This window comes from Macaca thibetana, chromosome 3 (assembly GCF_024542745.1).
Source record: "Macaca thibetana thibetana isolate TM-01 chromosome 3, ASM2454274v1, whole genome shotgun sequence".
In the NCBI taxonomy this organism is placed as follows: Eukaryota; Metazoa; Chordata; class Mammalia; order Primates; family Cercopithecidae; genus Macaca; species Macaca thibetana.
The window spans coordinates 181422963-181448151 of NC_065580.1; the positions used below are offsets into that span (position 1 = coordinate 181422963).

The 25189-nt window shown below is 35.1% G+C and overlaps 1 protein-coding gene across 6 annotated transcripts in view; it reads right to left on the minus strand.

The window, feature by feature from the left end:
* Positions 1-25189, minus strand: part of USP25 (ubiquitin specific peptidase 25) — a 143971-nt gene that overhangs the window by 82188 nt on the left and 36594 nt on the right. For all 6 annotated transcript variants that reach the window (XM_050784793.1, XM_050784792.1, XM_050784790.1 and 3 more), the window contains 2 exons: positions 14355-14478; positions 775-937 (listed from right to left, as the gene is read on the minus strand). In XM_050784793.1, coding sequence (XP_050640750.1) covers positions 775-937; positions 14355-14478 — 287 coding nt within the window. The remainder of the gene's footprint in view (positions 1-774; positions 938-14354; positions 14479-25189) is intronic.

A 25189-nucleotide genomic window follows, 5' to 3' on the forward strand; every position in this document is an offset into this window, starting at 1 on the left:
AGGAGTAATAAAAATTAAGGACATATTATTCATAAATTGTTTCAAAGTTTTACAATATGATGGAAAACATTATCAATGTCAACTGAGAATGATAAAGAATTCTGATAACAGTCATTAACACGTAAAGGAAACTGTTCTAAATTGAGAAGACAATGGATATCTATACATACATATGTCTCTTATTTTAGAATAAGCAGATCAAAAAACATATCATTAAGGGATTTCTTAGTAAAAAAAGACAATGTGTTATTCTTAATTTATCAATATTTATTCATCACATCATTTCATATGCAAACTGAGAATTATTTGCAAATCTATACCAACCTCAAATAAAATGCCTCTTCTTATTAAAAATATTAAGTGTCTATAATTCTATAAACAACATTGTCTAGTATATACAAATAAATCTGATCTGACCCACAAAAAGCCAGCTCTGGTTTCAAACTTGGTTACAATGCTTCCATAAATTTGCAGGGAAATATATACAAAATTATTTCCATCCCAACAATTCCTAAAGGCAGAAAGAAAGGATAAATTGATTCCAAATAAGTGAAAGGTATAAGTAGTGATCTACTGTTAAAAAACACATACTATAAATGAAAAAGAAAGAGGGATGGGAGGATACGGCAATCCCCAAGCTAGTTTATTAGACTAAAGAGTATATTAAAAACTTCTCTGTACTTATCTTTAAAGTACACAACTTAAACACAACCAATTCACTTTCCATAGCTATCATACACATCAAATAAGAACTGAATAAAGAAAGATCCTTACCTGAATAACAGCACTAAACCAACAAGTATTGCCAACATTCTTTAGCCCAACGGGAGCTTTGTCCTGTCTTTTTCTATCATAAGGGTTTCGAGAATCCCTCCAAACTTCTGTAGGTGTCCTCTTCAAACATGCTTTATTCTCTGCTATGCTGGCTTCAAGAACTCTTAAGCAATGGTGGGAAAAAATGCAGCATTATACAATGGTATATCCCAGCCATACCACACATTTTAAAAGTACTTTCATTACATAAGATTTGAATAATGTATTTGAAGAAATAATATTTAATACTAACTTTACTCAAAGAGAGGTTTTAGCAGTGTCAATGCTAATACATAAAGAAGTGTAGCCTTCCTTCCTAAGAAAAATGAAATTTCAAACATAAAATGGTAGTGTTATATAACAGTACAGTAAATCACATTTCAACAAGTCAGATGTTTAGTACCAGGAATATATAGCACCTAGATGGATTTTCTGAGAAATAACGATTAAAGCATGTATCTACAATGTAACATAATGACTTCTTATAACAATTACTCTGAATCAAGAAAACATTAAAAACTGAACAAGTTGCCCTTTTACCACTGACCACTTAGTTTTTCTACAAAAAAAAGTTAACTGAGTTAAACTTTATGATTCCTTTCAATTCTTGAGATCTATGTCCCTATGACAGCCAAGTAATGGAAAAGAAAACCTATAGTTCACTGCCTTGCCCAAAAGTTTGCCTTTGGGAAAAACTAATGAAATATTAGAATACATATTAGAATAACAAAAGATAGTTAACCTTTCCAAAATAAACTCACCTACGAATATCTTAAGCACATCTAAACCTGCGAAAGTAATGCTACTTGGCTTAATGATGTTTCTTGCTCCTGAGCACGCAACAACGCAACTATAATCGTAACTGGAAAACCCTGGTTCCCACATAGGATCTAACCAAGCATTCTGCCTGCTCAAGAAATGTGTTACTTGCTACTTGGCTTCAGCCAAAAAAAAAAAAGAAGAAAAAAAGAAACTTGTTACTTATTATTCTAAATCACCATAAACATCATTCAGGTATCTGAACCACTTTGTGTTAATTACCAGAACCTTAATTTTTTGGTTTATCAAGAAAATCTCATTCATTCTACACCATTTTTATCCTAAAGATTTTATCCTATCAGATTAATGTCAAAATAATATTATTTTATCCTTAACATCAATACTTACCACCAGACATTAGATACAATGAAATCTAAAATATCACTAAAATATCCCATGTGAATACAAAAGTCAGTCTTTGGGAATCAATAAAATACACATTTTTGAAAAACTGGTAACAACATGATATGTTAAAACGTAAACTCATGTAGTTAAAAGTAAACAGGTCACACTTCTGTCACACTTAAGAGTGACCCAACTGGGCAGCACTACTCTCTGCCCAAAAATCAACTCCCACAGGCAACGCCAGACTCGGCTTTTTTCACTAAAAGACACCAGAAGTTCTTGAAAGACATTTACTTAGATGAACTGGGGCAGAGGAAAACCAAGGAACATCTAGAACATTCTACAGTTACCAGGAAACAAGGTTTCAAGAATATAAGGGAGAAATAAAAAGAGAGTCAACTTGACTCTCCTACTGGAGACCTAGGAGGTCCTGAAGACCTTCTAACAGTTATTGCAGTTCGGCAGAATGATAATAACCAGAACAAATTGAATTTGTACAAGACTAGTTTATGCTCAAAAAGGAAAGGTTAATGTACAGTATATAAAATGTAACTGTAATACAAAAGACTGTGGTATATAGAGGGCATATTTAACTTTTTATTGACTTTTATAAATGGCAGTATTCTCATTTGGAAATTTTGCTCCTTTTGTAATATATATGTATATTTAGACATTTAGATACAGCCAACTTAATTTTATCTTGGTAGTCAGAGATAAACTAAAACATGGAGTAAGTTCTGGGAAAGGCAGATAAAAACGATACCATAAAACAAGTAGTACCAGTGATCCTACGTAAGAGATAGAAGAGGTACCCAGCAATTGACTAGTACCAGTGCAGATAGACAACAATTATGTAAAAAGAGGATTCTACAGCACAGTCTAAAATATAAACTGCTCAAAAGTCTAAAAGAACCAGACATAATCCTGAATCTATAGCATATGAACATCTGTCATTATATTTAACTACTAATTATACCAAGAAACAAATCCTTCTTAATAATGTCAACAGAGCAGATATAAGCAGGAAATGGTTCATATACACATTAGTTACAGAAAACTTGAGGACATCTGATTTCTGCACAATACACCCTAAGTATATTTTTCATATTCCAGATCTGGGCTAAGATTACTAAACCCCAGGAAGGTCTTCTGAAATGTTTTAAGTATAGCCAATTCCTTTATGCCCCTCTTCTGCTCTACCAAAAAATACACACCACTTGATTTGTATGTTTACATATAAAATATTTAATGAAACGTCACATTGATATATTGAGATAATGTAAGCTTTTTAGTTCCTTTGCCTTCTCTCTCCCCACACAGAACTTGCAAGAATGTGTGGCCTCCAATTTACTTCTAGGAGCAAGTAACGCCTGAACCATTTGTCACACCATTCCAAAAAGGAAGTTAGAAGGGCAAGAAAGTTAAGGATATGAACCAAGACAACATCTTCCCAGCACTCCTATACAACTTTCTTTACAGAGGTCAAATGAGGTACAAAGTGTAACAACTCTGATTAAAGTTCAAGAGATGCATGTAACAGCTCATTGCTCCTCAAAGTCACCTACGATCTAAAAATAATAACCATTCCCTAAGTAGCTCAATTCAGTCATATGGAAGATATCATCATTCACTGTAACAAAAGTACGGGTTTTTAAGAAACAGGTTTATCATAATACACCTTAACCAAACCACATGGTAGAATTATGGTGCAAAAAAAAAGAATGTAGGTGAAAGGGGAATGCCATGATTTCATGACCCTCTTAATTTAAACAAATTTTATCACCAGAATTTTACAGCATGCCTCAGTAGGTTTCCTCCTACCATCTCCTCTTGGTTCCTAAAGAACTTAATAAACACACTTATCACTGTGCCAAAAATATTAACCAGTGTCTCCAATCAGTGTCTGAAAAGTAGAAACAAGAATTTGCTTTACTGCTAGAGGGAACATTATATAATGAGGGATAAACACGTTTTTTAAGTAAATGGATGATTAAGATATTAAATGCTGCTACTTCTTGGTTACTGATTGACTGACTCATTGTAAAAGTCAACCGCTAGCTCAAATACTGCTCTATTGCTACGCCTGATCCCCTTCTGTAATCTAGTACTGGCACCATAAATCCAAACTTTTTATAAAGCAAAATCCTGCATAAGGGTTCCTCCCCGGCCTTTCCAATGATACCACCCAAGTTCTTAAGTATAAGGCATGTAATAGCTAAAATCCAGTTATTACCAGCTGGTGGAGGAAAAAAAAAATAGGTAAATCTCAGAGAGCTCAGAAATAGCCTATAACAAAATGTTTGAAGGGTAAACTCAGAAGCCACAAACCAAAAACCAGCCTGACCTATCACCTTGCTTTATCTTCTCAAAATTGGTCATGACCTTGGTATTAAGCAATATAAAAAGATGACAAAATGTTTTGCTGCCTCTTTTCCTTCCATACACTACACTAAATGTTTAAAGCATTTACATATGGAAGATGTTCATGTTTCCATTAAATTTTATTACACAATGGTTTTCTTTGGGGGGAAGACAGGGTGTTATTATTTTATCATTTTGTGTTGTTAAATTGCCTATAGCAGTAATACTGAACATATCCCACTTTATAGCTCACCTAAGCCCCTTTTTGGGAAGTATTACACTCACTGAGAAACAAGCATATACTTTAAGCTGTATAGATCAACCAGAAAGAAAAAAAAGGGGGAGGGGGGGAGAGACATCTCATTTGATTTCCTAAAAAAGCAAAAACAAAACTAATGGTATTTTAATTGGGGTCAAACTAAACCCATAAATCAATTTAAGAACTGACCAGTTTGACGATGGTCAGTATTCCAATTCATGAAACAGCATATGTTTGAAAATATTTATGTATTCTTTAATGTGTCTTAATGATGTTTAATCATTTTCTTCATGGACGTTCTTGTATATTTCTTAGATTTACTCCAGGTAACAGTTTTTGTCAAAAATCAGTTGGCTGTAGGTGTGTCCATTTCTGGGCTATTCTGTTCCACTGGTCTATGTGTCTGTTTTTTACACCAATGTCATTGTTTTGCTTACTATATTCTAGCAGTATATTCGGAAGTCAGGTAGTGACACCTCTAGCTTTTGTTCCTTTTGTCAGGCTTGCTTTGGCTATTTGGGCTCTCTTGTGGTTCCATATGAATTTACGGGATTGTCTTTTCTAATTCTCTGAAGGGTCACTGGAATTTTGATACGGACTGCAGTAAGTCTGGAGATGACTTTAGGTAGTATGGCCACTTTAACAATATTAATTCTTCTAATCCATGAACATATGATGTATTTCCACTTGTTTGTGTCTTCTATTTCTTTGCTCAATGTTTTATAGTTTTCAGTGTAGAGATCTTTTATCTCTTTAAATTTATTCTTAGGGTATCTTGATTTTTTGTAGCTATTGTAAACGAAATTTTCTTAATTTTTCAAATAACTCATAATTAGCATATACAAGTGCTGATTTTTGTACATTAACTTTGTGTCCTACAACTTTACTGAATTCATTTATGAGTTCTAGCAGTTTTCTGGTCAACTCTTTAGGGTTTTCTATATTTAAGATCATATCATCTGAAAACAGATTACTTTCTCCTTTCCAATTTCGATGTCTTTTATTTCCTTCTCCTGCCTAACCGCTCAAATACTTCCATTACTATGTTGAATAGGATTGCTGGAAGTGTGCATCTTTGTTAGGTTCTTGATCTTAATGGAAAAGCTTTCATTTTTTTCCCTATTCAGCATACTACTAGCTGTAGGTTTCTCAACTATGGTCTTTATTGTGTTGAGGTACATAGTTTCTCTATCTATTTTGAGAGTTTTTATCATGAAGGGATGTTAAAATTTGTAATGTGCTTTTCTCTGCATCTACTGAAATTATATAGTTTTCGTTCTCTTTGTTAATGTGATACATCTATAATTGTATCACAATAAATGATACATACATTTATTGATTTGTGTATGTTGAACCATCCCTGCATCTCTGGGATGAACCCTGATCACAGTGGATGACGTTTTTAATATGCTGTTGAAATGGGCTTGCTAGAATCTTGTTGAGAATTTCTGCATCTAGGTTCATCAGGGATAGTGGCCTGTAGTTTTCTTTTTGTTGTATCCTTGTCTAGTTTTTGAATCAGGGTAATGCTGGCCTCATAAAATGAGTCTGAAAGTATTCCCTCCTCTCTAATTTTCCAGAATAGTTTGAGAATTAATATTAGTTGCTCTTTAAATGTTTGATAGACTTCAGCAATGTAGCCATCAGAAACTGGGCTTTTTTTTTTATGTCAGGCTTCAGTAGTTCAATTCTCTCACTCATTGTGGTCTGCTTATTTTTTTTCCATTTCTCCTCAATTTAATCTTGGTAGGTTGTGTGTTCAAGAATTTATCCATTTCTTCTATATTCTAGAATTTGTTGGTATACAGTTGTTCATAATAGTCTCCTGTGATCCTCCAATTCTGTGATACATTAGTAATGTTTCATTTTTCATGTCTGGTTTTATTTATTTGAGTGTTTTTTTTTTTTCTTAGTCTAAAGGTTTGTTAATTCTGTTTATCTTCTCAAAAAAATTTCATTGATCTTTTGAATTGCTTTTTTAGTCTCCATTTGTTAACTTCTGCTCTAAGCTTTATTATTTCCATCCTACCAATTTTGGGTTTAGTTTGTTCTTGCTTTTCAAGCTTCTCTGAGTTGCACAGTTAAGCTGTTTATTAGAAATCTTTCTTCATTTCTGATGCAGGCATTTATTGCCATAAACTTCCCACTTAGAACATGTTTCACTGTGTCCCATAGGTTTTGGTATAACGTGTTTCCACGCTCCTTTGTCCCAGCGAACTTTCTAATTACCCTTTTAATTTCTTCACTGACCCATTGGTTATTAAGGTGCATATTAACTTCCATGTATTTGTTGGTTTCTAATGTTTTTCTTGTTGTTGATTTCTAGTTTTATACAGTTGTGGTCCGGTAAAATACTTGATACCATCTCTAACATATGATCTTTACTGGAGAATATTCCATGCACAGTTGAGAAGAATGTGTATTCTGCAGCTGTTAAGGTTCTGTAAATGTCCACGGTGTAGTTTAAGTCTCATGTTTCTAAATCATTTGTCTATTGTTAAAAGTGGATGCTGAAGTCCCTAATATTGTTGTATTGGAGTCTATTTCCCCCTTTAAATCTAATAATATTTTCTTTTATGTATTTGGATGTTCTGGTGTTCAGTGCTCATTTATTTACAGTTTTGTTCTTGGCGAATTGATCCTTTTATTATTACATAATGACTTTGTCTCTTCTCACAGTTTTTGACTTCAAGTCTACTGTATCTAGTGCAAGTATGGCTACTTCTGCTCACTTTTGGTTTGTATTTGCATGGGGTATCTTTGTCCATCCCTTCACTTTCAGTCTATGTTTATATTTAATGATGAGGTATGTCTCTTGTAGGCAACATATAGTTGGGTCTTTTTTTTTAATCCATCTAGCTGCTCTGTATTTTTTAATTGGGGAATTTAATCCACTTACATTCATGGTTACTATTGATAAGTAATAATTTACTCATGCTATTTTGTTTTCTCAATATTTTGAAGATCCTTCGTTTGATTCTTACCCTCTTGCTTACTTCCGTGGTTTGGTGGTTCTCCATAATGCTAAGCTTTGTTTCCTTTCTCGTTTGTCTATCTACTATAATTTTTCTTGTGGTTACCATGGAGCTAACATAAAGAGTCTTATAGTCACAACAGACTATTTTAAGCTAAAAACAACTTAACTTTGGTCACACAAAAATAATCTAGACTTTTTCCCCTCACTCCCCTACCCTGCCATGTTTAGTGTTTTGATCGCTATAATTTACATCTTTTTTTTTTTTTTTTGGAAACGGAGTTTCGCTCTTGTTGCCCAGGCTGGAGTGCAAGAGCGTGATCTCGGCTCACCGCAACCTCTGCCTCCCGGGTTCAAGCGATACTCCTGTCTCAGACACCCAAGTTGCTTGGATTATAGGCGTGCACCACCATGCTCAGCTAATTTTGTATTTTTAGTAGAGACTGGGTTTTTTCATGTTGATCAGGCTGGTCTCAAACTCCTGACCTCAGATGATCCGCCCACCTCAGCCTCCGAAAGTGCTGGGATTAGAGGCGTGAGCCACCGCGCCCAGTCACATCTTTATCTTTCATGTGTTCCTTAGCCACTAATTGTAGCTGTTGATGTTTCTGACCTTTTTAACTTTAAACCTTCATATTAGAGGACTGAAGGAATTATACAGCACCATTATAGCACTGGGGTATTCTGAATATGATTATGAATTTACCTATATTGATGAGTTTTGTATTTTCACATATTTTCAAGATATTAATCATTCTTTCATTTCCTATTATTTCCTGTAAGTGTTTCTGTAAGACCAGTCTAGTGGTGATGAATTCTGTCACCTTTGCTTGTCTGGAAGGTCTCTATTTCTTTTTCATTTCTTAAGGATAGCACTGCCAGATATATTCTTTGCTGACAGTTTATTTATTTATTTATTTTTTCCAGCACTGTGAATATGTCATCCCACTCTCTCCTGTCTTGTACTGCAGTCTCTGCTGAGAAATGTACTGACAGTGTAATGGGAATTCCCGTATATGTGATGTAATGTTTTTGTCTTACAGCTTTTAGAATTGTGTACCTTTGAGAGGATTTTGGGGGGTTGAATTTAATTGGCGACCTTTTTATTCCTAGATGTCCATAACTTCCCAATACTTTCTTCCAAGAAGTGAAGAAGGGCACAGACAATCTATTTAACCAAATGGATGGTCTATGCCTTTCTTCACTACTTCTTTCTCTGGCACTCCCATAATATGAATATAGATTTGCTTAATGGTGTCTGGTAAGTCCTACAGGCTTTCTTCATTCTTTGGTATTCTTTTTTCTTCTTCTTCTTCTGACTGTGTTATTTCAAAAGATCTGTCTTCAAGTTCAGAAATGCATTATTCTGCTTGTTCTAGTCTGTTACTGTGGCTCTCAATTGTATTTTTTTTTTATTTCATTCACTGAATTCCTCAAGCTCCAAGATTTCTGTTTTGTTCCTTTCCGTAATATCTTTGTTCAATTTCTCACTCAGCTCATGAATTTTTTTTATTAATTTCGTTAAATTGTATTCTCTTACAATTCAGAAGTTTCTTTAATGTCATTATTTTGAATTATTTTTCATGCATTTCATAAATATTCTTTTCTTTCGATTCTGTTACTAAAGGTGCATTGTGGTGCCAGCTTTGGACACCAGGTTTGGAGGTGACAGGTTTCCGTGCTTTTTCATGATTCTTCTGTCTCTATGTTGGTATCTGTGCATCTAATGAACAATTGCTTTTTCCAATTTTAATGAGCAGTTTTCATAAGAAGAGGCTTTTTCCTGTTGATGGGTCCTAGGGTGCTGTCTGGAAATGGTGCGTTGGCTTTGGTTCAGGGTGGACTCAGTAGTGAGGTCTCCATACACATTATTCAGCTGGAATCCTCACCTGCGATGTCCGTGATTATCTCAGTGACCTGGTATGCAGGAGACCATGACTGTGGTGGCATGGTTTTTCTGGAGTTGGGGGCAACAGGCTGGTTGCTGGCCAGGCACATGCTGATGCAGCAGGCCAGAAAGGTTGTACAATGGTCTTTCCTGAATGGCAGGGTTACCGCTGGGCTGGCTATCAGGCCAGGGGTGGATGCATGCAGGTCTGGAGGCTGTGCATGACTCTGGTGATGTAGGGTTAAGCTGTGGGTAGAATGCCTCCAACCCAGCTACTGGACTAAAGGCAGGCAATTGTGGCCCAGCAGCTGTGCAGAATCCTCCAGTGATACAAGCAGACAACCTTTGGGCCAGCTGTTCAAGCTGGGAGCAAGTTCACACAGGCCCACTGGCTGTACACTACTCTCTCCCTTGGGGTGGGGCCACCTCCAGGCCAGCTACTGAGCCAGGGACAGGTGTACACTAGCCTGGTGGCTGCATGGGGCTGCCCTGCCATGCAGGCCCACCTGCTTCCCTGGGTAATAGGGAGCCTTGTGGGTTTAGGCATCAGGGCCCCAGTAGTAACTTTGAGCCTAGGCTCCAAGTAGCCAAAGTATTAATGCTAGAGGCACTTGTGTGAACTTTGCGGAATGAAGGCAATGCCTCTGGGATACAGAGTGGCTAGTGGCCTCCAGGTCAGAAGCACTCCAGATGTGGGCTTGGTTTCACAGTTGTGCCATCCCTCAGCTGCTCGGGTTGCAGGGATGCAGAGTGTCAAAGAGGTTCCTGCTCTGGGGGAATGCAGCCACATGTACTTTCAGCAACTGTTTATGCTGGACTTGGGACCTGTGAGGACTGGGGAACGCTCTTGTAGCAGTGACTGCTGGCATCTGCGGCGGTAATGAGTTCTCATGATTCCCAGCTTACCTTCCTTCCTAGAAGAAGAACCCCCAGCTCTGATTCAATCCTGGCAGGGGAGACAGTATGGCAGAGACAGGATACTTTGCTCTCCTCCCTGTGGAGCTATTCTTGACTCCATGCTCCACAGGGACTTTGCCGTTCTCCTGGTGCTCTCCAGTGCATTTCCTCAGTCACTCCAGACAAAATAAACTTATTTATTGTTCTGGTTCCTTTTCGCGAGGGGGATGAGAGCCAAGCAACTCTAGTCGGTGATCTTGCTGACATCACTTCCCATCACTCTTTTTAATTTTAGCCACTGTGATGGATGAATGCTCTAATGTGTTCTTCAATGAGATGAACAGAATAAAGCTTTTGATCAAACTTGCACAACCCAGACCACCACCCCTGCCACAATCGTAATACCCAAAACGGAATCACATCCGCAATCATATGCAGAGTACACATTAAGGAACTCGATGTTTCTAACACAGAGGCTACCACAACTTGTCAGACATGTGACTCCTACCAAAAGCTGACCTGTGTATCTGACTGCATGGGGTGTGGCTCCTGCCACCTGGACAGACTGATTACATCGGCCAGTTGACCCCTCTTCCTGGGGATATCAGTGGTACCTCACTGTTGCTGATACTTTTTCAAGTTGCACTGTCGCTGTTCATCAGTCACCTACAGCCACAACCTTGTGGCCCCAGAAACTAATCTGTGTCATATTTCTTACTTTTCCAGGCCATCCATAATCTGACATAATGCACCTTGATGGTTATTCGATGGCCCTTCCATGCTCCTTAGCATCCACAAGTATCTGGTATTACTGAGCACTGAAATCCTCCTTAAAGATCAATTTTAAAAGATTTCTAACTCTGCCTCCCTCATCCACTCCTGTTTCACACACCGTCTTTAGGCAGTTCCCTTTCACACTGCTTCCTCAGTAATGATAAGGATAAAAAATGCAGGCGTTATACAGACCTATTTTAATAATTCAGAATTCCACCCTGACTATTCCTGGACACGATCCTTCTTTCTTTCCCCAATGGCAACTCCAGGCTGAAGATAATAAGAAATAACTAGCTGAAACACAGAAGTAATGAGGAAAAAAGAGAATCTGCAGTCTACCATTTCTTGAAATAGTTGAAGGTGCATGCTCTTTGTAACAATTTTAGCTAGAAAACTTAGCACTATCTTCTAATGAAGCACTTCAAAGTTATTTCATAAGGCAAGCCATTTTCACAAGAAATATACCATAGACACAAACCAGTCACAATGTAGTTTATTAACAAATTTCAACTGTCCATATTCCACTTGTGTCCTGGAAGTGACAATCAAGAGATAATAAATACATCCAATTCTGACACTAAAAAGTATATAAATACTTTGAAAACGTTCTACTTAAAAAATTTTATCATGAAATATATAAATGTCTAAACACAGGATTCTAAGATGTAAAATGGTAGGCTTTATCTCATCTAATTATACACAATGTAGTATCCTAATGTGTAACTTCACATTAAATTATGTCTACTAAAATATAATAAGCAAATGATTCTGGAATTTTATTTGCAAAGATTTTCCCTATATGAACTTCAGTAATAAAGAAGGAGTTAATTTACTTTTAGCATAATATATAAATGTCTTCCTTTAAAATGTATCATTTTCTCTTTTGAATTTAGATTTCTATACCTTAACAAACCCATAGGAGCAAATATATCTCTGATAATGTTTAGCTAGAACTCTCCACATCCTCTTTTTCGAATACAACATGATCGACATGAGTTTATTAAACGCATATTTTGCATTGAACATCCATTTGTTCATTACGGGTTATTGAATTTACACATAATTAATATGACTCTTTTACTTCTAGGGAGTATAGTTTTATGGCATGTTACACTATGCCAAATCTCTATGTCATCTACAATAATAATATCTACTAAATATTTACTATTTTTAAATTATATTAAAATGCAAAAGACCTAGAATGAAAAAAAGCATTATCTGAAGAGATTTTGTTTTGCCATTTTGGATAAAAATAACTATCCAAAACAATAATATAACATATACATTGAACTGAGTATCAAATTAGGAACGGCCTTCATCCCTTTTTATATTATCTTACTTTTACTATATAATTAGTACATGTTGTTTTAATTAGAAAACACATAATAGAACTACTGATACTAATTGGGTATATAAGCTCACACACATTTTATATTCATATGCTCATATAAATTCATATAAACAAAAGTATAATTCTAAAAATAATATTTGTATCAAGTATACATTCTTTTCATAACCCTTTTCACATAAAATCATGTCCCTTACATATGAAATCCAACTCATGTGTTTTGTATTTAAAATATTTCTCAAAGTTTAAGTATTATCAAGTTTTATAATTATTCAAGACAATTATGTATTGCAATACACATTTTAAAAAGAAAAAGAAAAGGCCCAATTCATAGAATTTCTCAAATGCTTCAGAAAACAAGCCTAACTACGTATTTTTTGGTTTTCATTTAAAATTCCTGGCAATAAATATTAGCCACAACTAATGAGCAGGACAACAGATTTTTTTTTTTTTTTTTTTTTTTGAGACGGAGTCTCGCTCTGTCACTCAGGCTGGAGTGCAATGGCGCAATCTCAGCTCCCTGCAAGCTCCGCCTCCCGGGTTCATCTCATTCTCCTGCCTCAGCCTCCTGAACAGCTGGGACTACAGGCGCTGCCACCATGCCCGGCTAATTTTTTTGTATTTTTAGTAGAGACGGGGTTTCACCATGTAAGCCAGGATGGTCTCGATCTCCTGACCTCGTGTTCCGCCCGCCTTGTCCTCCCAAAGTGCTGGGATTACAGGCTTGAGCCACTGCACCCAGCAGACAATAGATTTTAATTAAGTCTTTACATAATATAATGTTTTACAAAGTAGTTTCCAAAGTAACATTTAAAGACATTAAAAAGTTGCACTAAGATAAAAAATTATATACCTTTGCTAAATATAGCATTTTGAAACATTTCCTACCATATAGTAATCTTTGATTACTTGGAAAGAAATATCCTATTGATATTGTGCCAAGAAAAATTACCTGAGAAATTTGGTACATTCTGTTACCAAAGGACTATGTTAAAGGAACACAGCATTAAAGTTGTAAGACGCATCTGAGCTGTGTGCCTTTGGAAAAAGCATTTAACCTCTTGCAAGCTAAATTTCTTCTGCAGTAACATAGAGTTACCACCGCCTTCAAATAGTTCTTTGGAGGATTACAGTTAGTTATAATTTAATGGTTTATTAAATTATTGTATCTCCATTTTTAGAGGTATTATGAAAACCAAATGTATTTTTTAGTCCTTAGATGAATCGAACTGTTTCAAACTAAAAAGTTTTAGTTATTAAATTAAAAACAGCATTCTAGCACACATCTTGGAGCCCTGCCCATTTATTTGAAAAAAATATATAAACATATTATCATACTATAGACCAGAGGTCGGCAAACCACAGCCGAGGGGACAAATTCAACTAGCTGCCTTTGTACACCAAGATTTATTAGGATACAGCCAAGCTCATTATATTATGTATTAGCTATGGCTGCTTTTGCATTATGGCACCAGAGCTGAATAGCTATAACAGAAACCCTATAGCCAACAAAGCCAAAAATATTTACTATTAGCCCTTTACAGAAAAAGGATGCTAACCCTTGCTATAAATTGTTCTAAATTGAACAGTGCATCCAAAAAAGATTAGAGGACGAAAAAAAATGAAAAAAATATTAAAATATGTACCTAAATGTAAACCCTCATAACACCAACCCAAAATCTTAAAAACGTAAACCCAATTGCAATCAAAACTAAATATGAAGATTTTCATTACATAAAATTTTAAAATACACAAGCATATTACTAGTTTAGAGTAACAAAGTATATCTTATTACCTCTTAAAATTAATTTAACCCAATTAATGATTTCTGTTTTTAAAAGTGCTTATATCTGCTTTATACAAATTATGTTTTTACCTGCTAATGGCTTGTTCCTCATCAGTTATTCCAGTCTCCCTGAATGCCCTGTTTGATTCGGCCAAACTCAAGGCAATTGCTCTCTGAAGATCATCTTTATCATCTCCAGTGAGATCAATCACATCTGAAAAGCAAAACTATCTTTCTCAAAATTAAAAGTAAAACAAAATGAAAAGTAATTCTTATTATGGAGATGTTATATCCAATAATACTATTTAAACCAGTCAGTACCAACTAATTTTGTATTTCTAAAAGCCTACCTAAAAATAAATGCAAACACATTTTTAACTGGTTATACTCAGTAACTCAATGATTTTTTTGATAAAATATACCTAAAGCAGTAAGTAGAAATATATTTCACTGCAGAAGAATCTCCATATTTACTACGAGGTATCTTATTAAAAGCTAATAAGCAGAGAGACTGCTGAGAATAGTTTATCAACAAAAACTGAAATCAATACAATTAAACATTTACATTTCTGCTTTCTGAAGTTAACCCAACTACATACACATTACATTCTGTCCACACTACTACCATCTAGACATTATCAAATTACAGTAATTAACAATTTGCCCTCAAAAATTGATGTTTCAGAAACTGACCACAGATGTACATTTACATACACATTTTCTAAATTCTGGAAGAATGTTCCAAACTATTAACAGTGGTTAACTCTGAGGAAAAAAGTTATAGGAGTAGGAAGTATAAGAATCTTTTATTTTCTATTTAAATACTTCAACACAACCTGAATTATTTAATAAATATGCAGTCCTTTTAATTTAAAATAAGATTCTCATTTCACAAAAATGAAGAAATATACAAGTGAATGAAACTATCCCTCTTCTAACAGAAAATAATGGCCTTGATGCTATTAAGTATTAATTCTTTTTCCAAAGAATAAAGGTTACAACTAATACCACCTTCAATAAAAATGACTTTTAATCCAATTTCCCAATATATATTGGTCAATTTCCCCCAGACGATGCCAATGATAAATACTCCCATTATCATTTAAACAATGATGGAAACCATAGTATACTGCTAAGTAGGGAAGTGATAACAGGTGATTATGATCAGAACAATACGATCAGAAACAGAAACTATCTGTTATTATCTTTGCATGGTTGGGATTATGCTTATTTGTATTTTGGACATGTTTTGCCTTCATTTTACTTATTTGTATTTTATTTTTTAGAGACAGGGTCTCACTGTGTCACCCAGGGTAGAGGGCAGTGGTATGATCATAGCTCACTGCAATCTCAAACTCCTGAGCTCCAGTGATCCTTCCACCCCAACCTCCAGAGTAGCTAGGACTACAGGCATGCACCACTTGGCTAATTTTCTTTTTAATATTTTGTAGATACAAGGTTTTGCTTGTTGCCCAGGCTGGTGTATTTTAGACACGTTAAAAATGTTTTATTTGTAATCACACAACTTTAGAAGAGGGAAAAAAAAAAAAAAAAAAAGAGGATAGAGGATGGAGGATAAGGTGGCTTTATTTTACCATATGGCTATAAGGTTTTACATAGATGCTAGAAAAGCATATTATATATTTAATGAAAAAAAGTAATATATATTGATGTTTTCCAGAGTCTACTTCTATTTTTCTCCACACGTTCTCCAAATAGTAGCTTGTAAGAAGATTTAAAATATTAGAAAGAATACCTGATCATGGAAGGAAGTGGTGGTGCTTTTTAAAATGTCTTTAGAGAGTATAATACCTCACAAAAGTATATTAAGTAGAGCCCCCCAAAAAATTCAAGCAAGTAAAATGTGAAAGATTTATCTAGCATAGTAATTGAAATCGTGAATCACTTTACAGACAACAGCAGGCCAAAGGTTTTATAAGTCTGGTTACAAAATCCAAGTCCACCCAGACCACAGCTGCAGATGAGTGTCACCCAGAACTGGACAGCTGAGCATAAATACTGATGAAGCAGCGAGGGAAAAAAGGTATCGAATGCCTCATAAATATGAAAGCTATCTTGGTCATTAAAATGGCTAGAACTTAGGTAAGTAATGAAAGGATAATGAAAAGTGGAAACAATTTGAAAATCACAGAGAAGCAGAAAAACAGGGTTTAGGTATGTGATTAATCAGCAGTCAGATTCCATTATCTCATTCCCCTAAGTTTACTGTCTTCAACTATAGAAACTAAACATTAAAAAAAAAAAAAAAAAACCAGAAAAACTATCTTCCTTATTCACTGGCAGTTAGGGTTTTGGATGAAATTTAGGCTTCATCCATTAGAATGCACTAACATGAGATACGGAAGGCAGAGTGATGGGGGAAAGCCATTATCCTGTCGCCTTTGGCTGTTTTCTCTAGTGTGATTGAAAAGATTTAAGTTGTTCCACAGTAGTATTCCAGGCTCCAATTTCCAGCTTTAAGAATGTCAAGAGATGGAATATAAATGGCAACTAGACTTTGCATTCCAATTTCCAGGCATAGCTCAGTAGGAATTACCTAATCCTGGCTTCCTGTTTCCTGGGCTGCAGCTATAGAAGAATGTTCTTGAACTCAGTAGTCCTACAGGCTGCTTTCCTAACTGTGACAGAAGCAGCAGCTTCCCTAACTGATCAGTCCTGCAATGATGTGGGAGTCATTTCAGAAGGCTGAGCTAGAGCTTTCCTCCAGTACTTCCAGTGATTTTTTTAAAGAACCTAATCTCCCCTGTATTAAATTCCTTATTTGAAAATTTCTAGAATGTTTACTGTATCATGACTGAAAAGTAAAACAAATGGGCTACAGCCAAAACTAATTTAAAAATAGCAACAACTTACACTTCACCTTTTCCTAATTTATCAATTGTAATTTAAGCAACAAAAAAGCAAAAAACAAGTTTTTTTCCCCCCAACGTATTTTATAAATGAAACCACTGAAGTTCTGGGAAATGAAGCACATCATAAGAAGAGAGAATGGTGCACAGGCTTCAAAATTTAAGTCTTCTAACTCTTAAATCCAGTGGTCTTTCTGCCTTGCTAGCAGTTCTTCAAATATGGTCCATTGATCCTTGGGGTCCCCAGGGCCCCTCTGAAAAAAGGGAGGAAGGTCCTCAAATAAAAAAATAATAATACACAGATATTATTTGCCTTTTGTAGTCACATTTGCACCCATGATGCAAAACAATATTGAATGAAACTGCTGCATCTTAGCACAAATCAAGGCAGCAGCACCAAGTTGTGTAATTCATTGTATTAGTCACAAAGACACACACTCACTGTTTTAAACAGAAGCCAAGCCAGTTTCTTTTAGAATTATGTTCTTGACGAAAAGATTAAACCTAACTTTATAAAATCTCAAACCTTGATTTGTGCTTAATTCTAACATAATAAGTACATATAAAGTACTTCTGCGATATATCCAGAGTATGCTGTTGCTAATAACTAGTGCAAAATGAGTTACAGCTTAACTGATTTTTCCCAAGGAATGCAATTTTTATTTAAAAGGAAAACAAACTACAAACTAGAATTATTCAGACCTCAGTATTTAGCAGATGTTGTCTGAGAAAAAAAAGTGAGCCTGTTGCTCTAAGGAAAACAAATGTATCTGTTGACAATAATTAGTATGGAATTTTCAAGTAAAAATCTAAACTTTGAAAAACCTGTTTCTACCACTGTGAACTTGGTATCTTCTCAAAACTTAAAGGCTTGTATATGAGTGGTGATATTAACAAATTCAACTTTTTCTTATAGTAGACATTCTTCAAGCATTTAAAAAGAAATCTTTTCAAATTACCAATGCACAGTGTTACAAAATCATGCGTGGGTAAAAGATCCATTCAAAAAGCAAGAAACATTAATGGATTTTAATGCAACATAATATGAAAAGGTCATTGATACCACTATAGAATAACTGATGAGATTTCGAATTCCACATCGCAACTAATCTTTAAGAAATTACCAACTGTTAAGTTTGGGTATAGCATTAAAAAGAATATCCATTATTATCTGATTATCAGTTAAAATACTCCTCCCTTTTCTAAATTATTATCTGTGTAAAGCCAGATTTTCTTCACAAACTTCAACCAGAACAACTTACCGCAATAGAATGCAAACCTTCATAAGCACATTGGAGACTCTAGCTCTCCTCTAACATGGCAGACATTCAAGACTTGCAAGAATGTAAAGCAATGTACTCTTCTCACCATTTTGTTTCAGAAAATGTATTTTTCATAAAATATGTTATTCAAACATAATAGATTGATATTTTAATATGAATTAATAGCCTAAGCTTTTATCAGTTTTAATTTCTAAAATAGTAAATTTTAGGTACACAAAAGCTCTGAGGTCCTCAATAACTTTTATAAGCATAAAGGGGTCCTGAGAGCAAAAATAACAAAAATCACCATCTATTCCATGTTCTTAGACATAAGTGTTTTTTATGAAACAAATCATAATTGAAAATGGTTTTCTTTGGTTTTTACAATGTGATTTTAAAATATCTGAAATAACTGGCAAAAGATAAAGACTAGGAGACTGTATGTGTACAATAATAGGTATTTCTTCCCTCATGCTCTGGGAGGAAAAAAAAAAACATCAGACGACCTGGTTACATGATCCCTGCATGGTAATAATCATTTTGACAAAGCTAGTGTTGTAGTAGTAGCAGCAGCAGCAGCTCTCTTTAGATAGAATATTCACTCTCCATTTTGCCCCCACCCCCAACTTGGCCACTCATACACGTTCACATTACCTTCCTTGCCCTTGCATCCTTGCGTATCTTGTACCTTACATGGGTGTAAAAGGATAAAGCTGCTTGTGGCTAGAATGACACTAAATGGCTCCAGCTACTCCAGCCTCTCCTAGTAGCTCCGATAGCGGAGGGTTCAGTATATAGGCACACCTGTACCCCAGCTGGGAATCTGAGCCTCCAATCCCTGGTATAGAGGAATAGTAGTCTTTAATGCTGGAAACGTTGGTTGAGACCAGAGACTAACAGTCCTTAACTGAAAAGCTGGGACTTTTTCCTTTAAGCAATGGAGGAGGTTTATTTATTATTTTAATTTCATTGTAATTGTAGCAATTTTCTCCATGATCTTCCTATTACTCCATAAAGCTGCTTCTTTTCACAGGGTATTTTAGAACAATATGACAATCCTGAAAGATAGCTGAATTCTGAAAGATCCCTCATATACGGTCCTCACATACGATCCTGAAATATGCCTCACATATCAAATGCAATCCTGAAAGATACCTCACATACCAAATTCATATAATTTTAAGACTAGTAAACGAAAGTAAAATGTTATTTCAACAGACTGGTTAAATCCAATTTATTCTTTTTCTGGACTTAGTGGAATAATGATTTGTGTAAAACATGTAATGAATTATCAATTTATAATAAAAACTAGTGCTCAATATTCTCACATGCTTACAAAAGAAACAGAGAAGAAGTCTGGCTGTAAACAGCTTCTAACTGGTAAAAATCAGTTATAAAAAATTAGCCTTTGTAAAACTTACATCTCAATGCCAGAGCATTATTAATACTTTCATATCTGTGTCAAGGCAAGACCTTGGTAAAACACTAAAAACATTATTTGTAACCAACCCTCCCTCTAGTATTGGCGTGAACACAATTCAATAGCACACACATGGGAAGAGTTAGCTGGGTGCCACTGTATAAAATCATGTTACTAATGCATCTAAGCAGTAATCTACATTTTTAAGAGAGTCCAAATTAAAACATTTTTCCTGTAAAGTCAGAAATATATACCAAAACATGATACTCATCCTACCAAATCTTTCACTTTCAAAGGAACACCATTTGAGTAAAACTTATACACCAACTACCAAACATTTCTCTGCTAACTCCAAAATACATGCTAGTCAACAACTTATCAATGAACTAGACTTCAAACATAATATATGCATTGCTCATAACTCATAATTCACTTTCCCATGGAAATATTATATTAAATGGGAATGTGAATTATGTAAGTGAATCTTACTTGAACCTCAGGTTTCTAAGTAAGTTCACAAAAGCCTAGTTGGCCCATAATCTAGTTGAACTATTATATATGTAAAGATTTTGAATTCAGAAGAAAAAAAGAGTTATTCCACTGTTTTCTTTATCTATATAGAATAAACCTACGGGAAATACTTAAAAAAATAAGCCAAGTTTATATTTACTGTCAGCAAAGATTTCTAAGTAAGGGAGTGCAAGAGCAGAAAAAAACTGGGTAGTGAAGTGTGAGAAAAGTTGCAATAAGAATATGTAGCAGGGCAGGAGTAACTGAAGGGAAAAGTCTACATATAAAAACTGACAGATCTGCAAACTAAATGGTTGTTTTGAGAGATTGATAGAAGAGCTACGAAAAGAAAATAAACAAAACAAAACCCTGGACCACGAGAAGAATGGAAATACCCTTAAGAAAGAAAGGCAAATATTAACATCAGGATGTGCAGCAAGAGATCAGAAACGAGAAGCTGCCACTCCTGCCCTCACTCGTTCAGCTTCAACAAGGTTGTGTCCTCACCACTCATCTCGAGGGCCAACACACTGCTGCATCAGGCCCTGACCTGGGATGCACAACTTCCAGAAAGCCAAAAAGTTCATGCTCACACTTCGCTCAGGTGTCTGTACAAATATGAGCTCTTCTACACTACTTAAAATCACGTATCATCCTATGCCCAGCCGACAAGCACACCCCCACCACCTTCTCTATGTCCAGGTCCACTGTTCTTCAGGAACTACTTATTACTATCTGACACTGTTTGTTTACTGTGTACTGTCTTCCCTCTATGTAAACTGAGACTCTGTATGGTTTCTTAACGGTCCATAAAAGTACTTGCTACATATTAGACAGTAAGTATTTGTTAAAGAAATAGGGAATAGAGCTAAACACTGGTGAGTCATCTTCACAGTGGCACTGATCAGAAGATGAGAACATATCCTCTACCTATTCAACATCTTTCAAGTGAAAGGGCAGACAGCATAGTTAGGTATCATGTTGCAAGAATCTTCAAAGCCAGAAGACATAAACAATATAAAGTGTTTCCCACTCCACTCTCCCATTCTCCCTTGCTCTCAGCTTTCTTCAGATGTTCCTACTTTTCCAATTTTCTCACTGTTAAATTCAGATTCTCTAACACAGTGTTGTAAATTAGAACTTTCTGTGATGATGGAAATGCAGCATTATCTGCACTGATCTGGTAGCCACCAGAATTACGCATTTCAAGTGCAACTGAGGAACAGAATTTCAATATTATTTCATTTTAATTGCCACGTGTGACTAGTGGCAACTGTATTGAACAGCTCAGCTTTAAATGGTCTAGTTCTGTTTCTAATAATAGCTGCTAAAATCACAGTGGCAGCATTGGTAAGTAAGGAAAATGAGTAGTAAGGGAGTCATTCCAGAGTTTTGTCATGAATTCTACTGTTTTTCAATTTTTATTGTGAAAAAATAGTAAAATTAATCTCCCATCTTAGTCAACAAAAGTACAAAGACCATGGCTATCATTCTAACCCAAAACTGAAGAAAAATCGAGTTATACAAGTCATTCTGCAGTTCATATCTAATAAAATGCATCTAATCAATTTGAAGCACCTAATTGCACCTATCAAAAGCACCTAAATGCACCTAAATTTTCACACCATTTAGCATCTCATGTTTTAGGCTTCATCTTGACTTTCTGTGAGTCATCAAAAACCGTTTTACATCTTAGAAATTCCTAGGGAAAAACTGAAGTTATCTGGGCAGTGGGAAAAGTATCAGTGTTCAATTAATAATATCCTCAACTGTTTAGCATAAGCGAATCATCCTAAGAATAAAAGCACTAGAATTGGATCTATTTATCACAGTTTAAATCACTATTACTGTGGCCAAGCAAGATAGCCATAACTAGAATTCTAGGATAGAACCTCCAGGTTTTTCTCCCTTTCCATGCCATCTTTCCAAATAATTCAAGATGTTTTAGAAAAAAAAAAAAAAACCACGGCTTATAAATGTTTGAAGAGTCTTATCACCTAACATTCATTCCAAGTCTTATACCAATTTCTCTAAAACTTAAGTCAGTATGTGGCATTACTTTCTGTGTTAAAATTACCTACCCAAATCCCTCTTATCTTTTGATTGCTCAGTTGTAGCACATCTTGTTCTGGAGAGCATATACTGTTTTTTCCTGTTTTAAAAATGCTCCAAAGAATTTAACGGTCACAAAATAAAAAGCATTACTATTAGATTTCAAATTAGGTGAAAGCCCTGTATGGTCATGTCTATGACAGAGTTTGCCATGACACAAAAACTTGGCAGAATCTCTCCTCTGACTGCTAATCACACCTATAATGCTCAATACCTGGCATTGTGTCCTGGTCTCATTTTCATTTGTGTTTTTGACAGCAAAACTCCAAAACAATTTTATTCTCAATTTATGCCAGGGACAAGAGGCACTCATTTGACAATCTATAATATTTGATCTGGACAGGATATCCAAATAATAAAAAAAGCTACTTAGAATGTTTGCTAATCATAGTACAAATGATTTGGGCTTTTTCCCAGAATTCAACAGAATTACAGTATGGAATGTAATCAAGTAATATAAAGACATCAGGTATATGACATCTAAACTCTTTTTTATGCACAGCACAAGCTTTCCCTGATATGTCTCCTTTCTTTCTCAAAAGTAAAAGGTAAAAAATACACCAAAAAGGCATACAATTGTCCAACTACTGAAAATATATTTACTTCTTCAATATTAAAGGAAGGCTCACAAATTGTTTTTCAAATCCAGTCACATAATTTAGTTTAGCCTCTGACATACCAGGTATGCATAAACAAAAATTTCTCCATATGTCCCAAATATAACTTCCATGTGATTAGTTTAAAAACCACATTTTTCTAGTCAGCAAAAAAAGAAAAAAAAAAGTTTTATTCCTTCTAAAAGAAACAGTCTATTGTAAACAGTGATATTCCAGCTCATATCAACAGGAGGCATATGTATTTGGTATTAGAGATTTTTATTTCAGAAGACAGATGTTTTGTCAGCACTGCAACCAACAGATAATATACTTAAAGTTAGCATGACTTTGTTTCTGCTTTAGCCCTGGTTTTAAGAGATTTTATACCTAAAAAAGAAGAATGGAAAAAAATTGAAAATAAAAATCCCTGCCATATTTGAAAGAATTAAGTGAAACTGTGGTCAACCTTTAAATAACAATGTATTTCATACAAAATGGAGAAAGTGTTCAAAACGGGTTTTTATATCTACAACAATCCCTTGAAAACTCTCACACTCTGATCTATTCTTCCACATTCCTACAGCAGTTAGGTAGATTTTTTTTAATAGAGGCCTGCATTTGAATATATCTATTTGTAATTATTTTCTCTTTCCTTCCCACATGTTTTACCACACCTTCCAAGAATTAAAAATACAGGACTTCATTTCTGCTCAACAGTAACTGCACAGTCACTTAAAGAGTATTTTTTTAATACCTGCTGAAATGCATGATATCTCCTCACTTTCTCAGTTTTAAACCATGTAACACTGTATTTGGACACTACTGGCAGGTATGTTTAATGGAAAAGTATTACTGTTACTCCATCAGTTAATTTTTTTTTTCCTGGTTTGATACTATCATAGTACAATCACCACATTAAATTCCTACAACTGTTTGCTGTCAATAATCTCAAACCAACTTTATGGACACATTATCCCAACTGGCATCCTGATTAGAGGGAAAGCACTTAATACATATTATGTATTATGTGTTTTATGGATAAAGAAACCACAACAGCAAGCAATTTACTCAATATGACAATCAGTTGAGATGACAACAGAAACTTCATTTCTCTACTTTCTATTTCAAGTGGAAAATAAAATTACTTCGTGAATATTTTTCAAGAGATCCACAAACACACAAAAAAAGTTTTAATTATCAGCAAATGAGACACACGCCTCCTGAAATCAGGTCGCCTTCTCCCTAAGGGAACCTATTCAAATTTTATTTGTCCTCCATAATATTTTCACTATTCCCTATTTAAAATCTTAAACAGGTGTAACCATGTGCCTTATGCAGTATTTTCTCACTTTGCACAGCAAATATTTTCTTTTGTGTAGGACACATACAATCCTAATTTCCCCCTTTTCTATAAATATACTATGTCATGTCACCAAGTATACCATCTATATTAAGAGTTCACAACTAACAACAATGATCTCTGTTTAGTCAATTTCCTATTTGCTTCACTTAAATCAGGAATATTTTAGGCAAAATTATCCTTTTCCCTTTTATCACCCATCTAGTTTCTTTTTCCCCTCGAGTCTTGGAACTTTGAAATATCCGAAATATTATTAAGTACTCATTTGTCTGATATTTATACCACTTCTCTTTCAACTTTTTGCAACAAACTTCTCAACTTCATTCCCTTTCATTGGTTTTGAAAGAGCTTTACTGCACATATTATCAAAAATAACTCAGTGAACATTTTTTGAGCACCAATAATGTTCAAGGAAATCATTTCAAAATAGCAGAGTGCTCATTAAGACAGAAGCATGCCCTGGATGCTGGAGAAGCACTTGGTCCTAGCTAGAGGCCAGGAAAAACATTCTCCAGCAAGCAGCTCTTTGGCTAAATCTTTCAAGACCACAACAAATTAGGCGAGGGAGGAAAAGGCCAGAGTGCATTCAAACAGAAGAAACAGCACATGTAAAGACAGAGAAATTAAATAGCACTGAGTACGAGAGAACTTCAAGCCGTTCTGTATTATCACAGCGTTGAATGACAGGAGGAAAACAGTGGAAAATGAGGCTAGAAATGTGGATTGGGGTCAAGTCACAGTTTGCCTTGAACTTAGACACTAAGTAAACGGGCCTGTCTTATAGATGCTACAAAA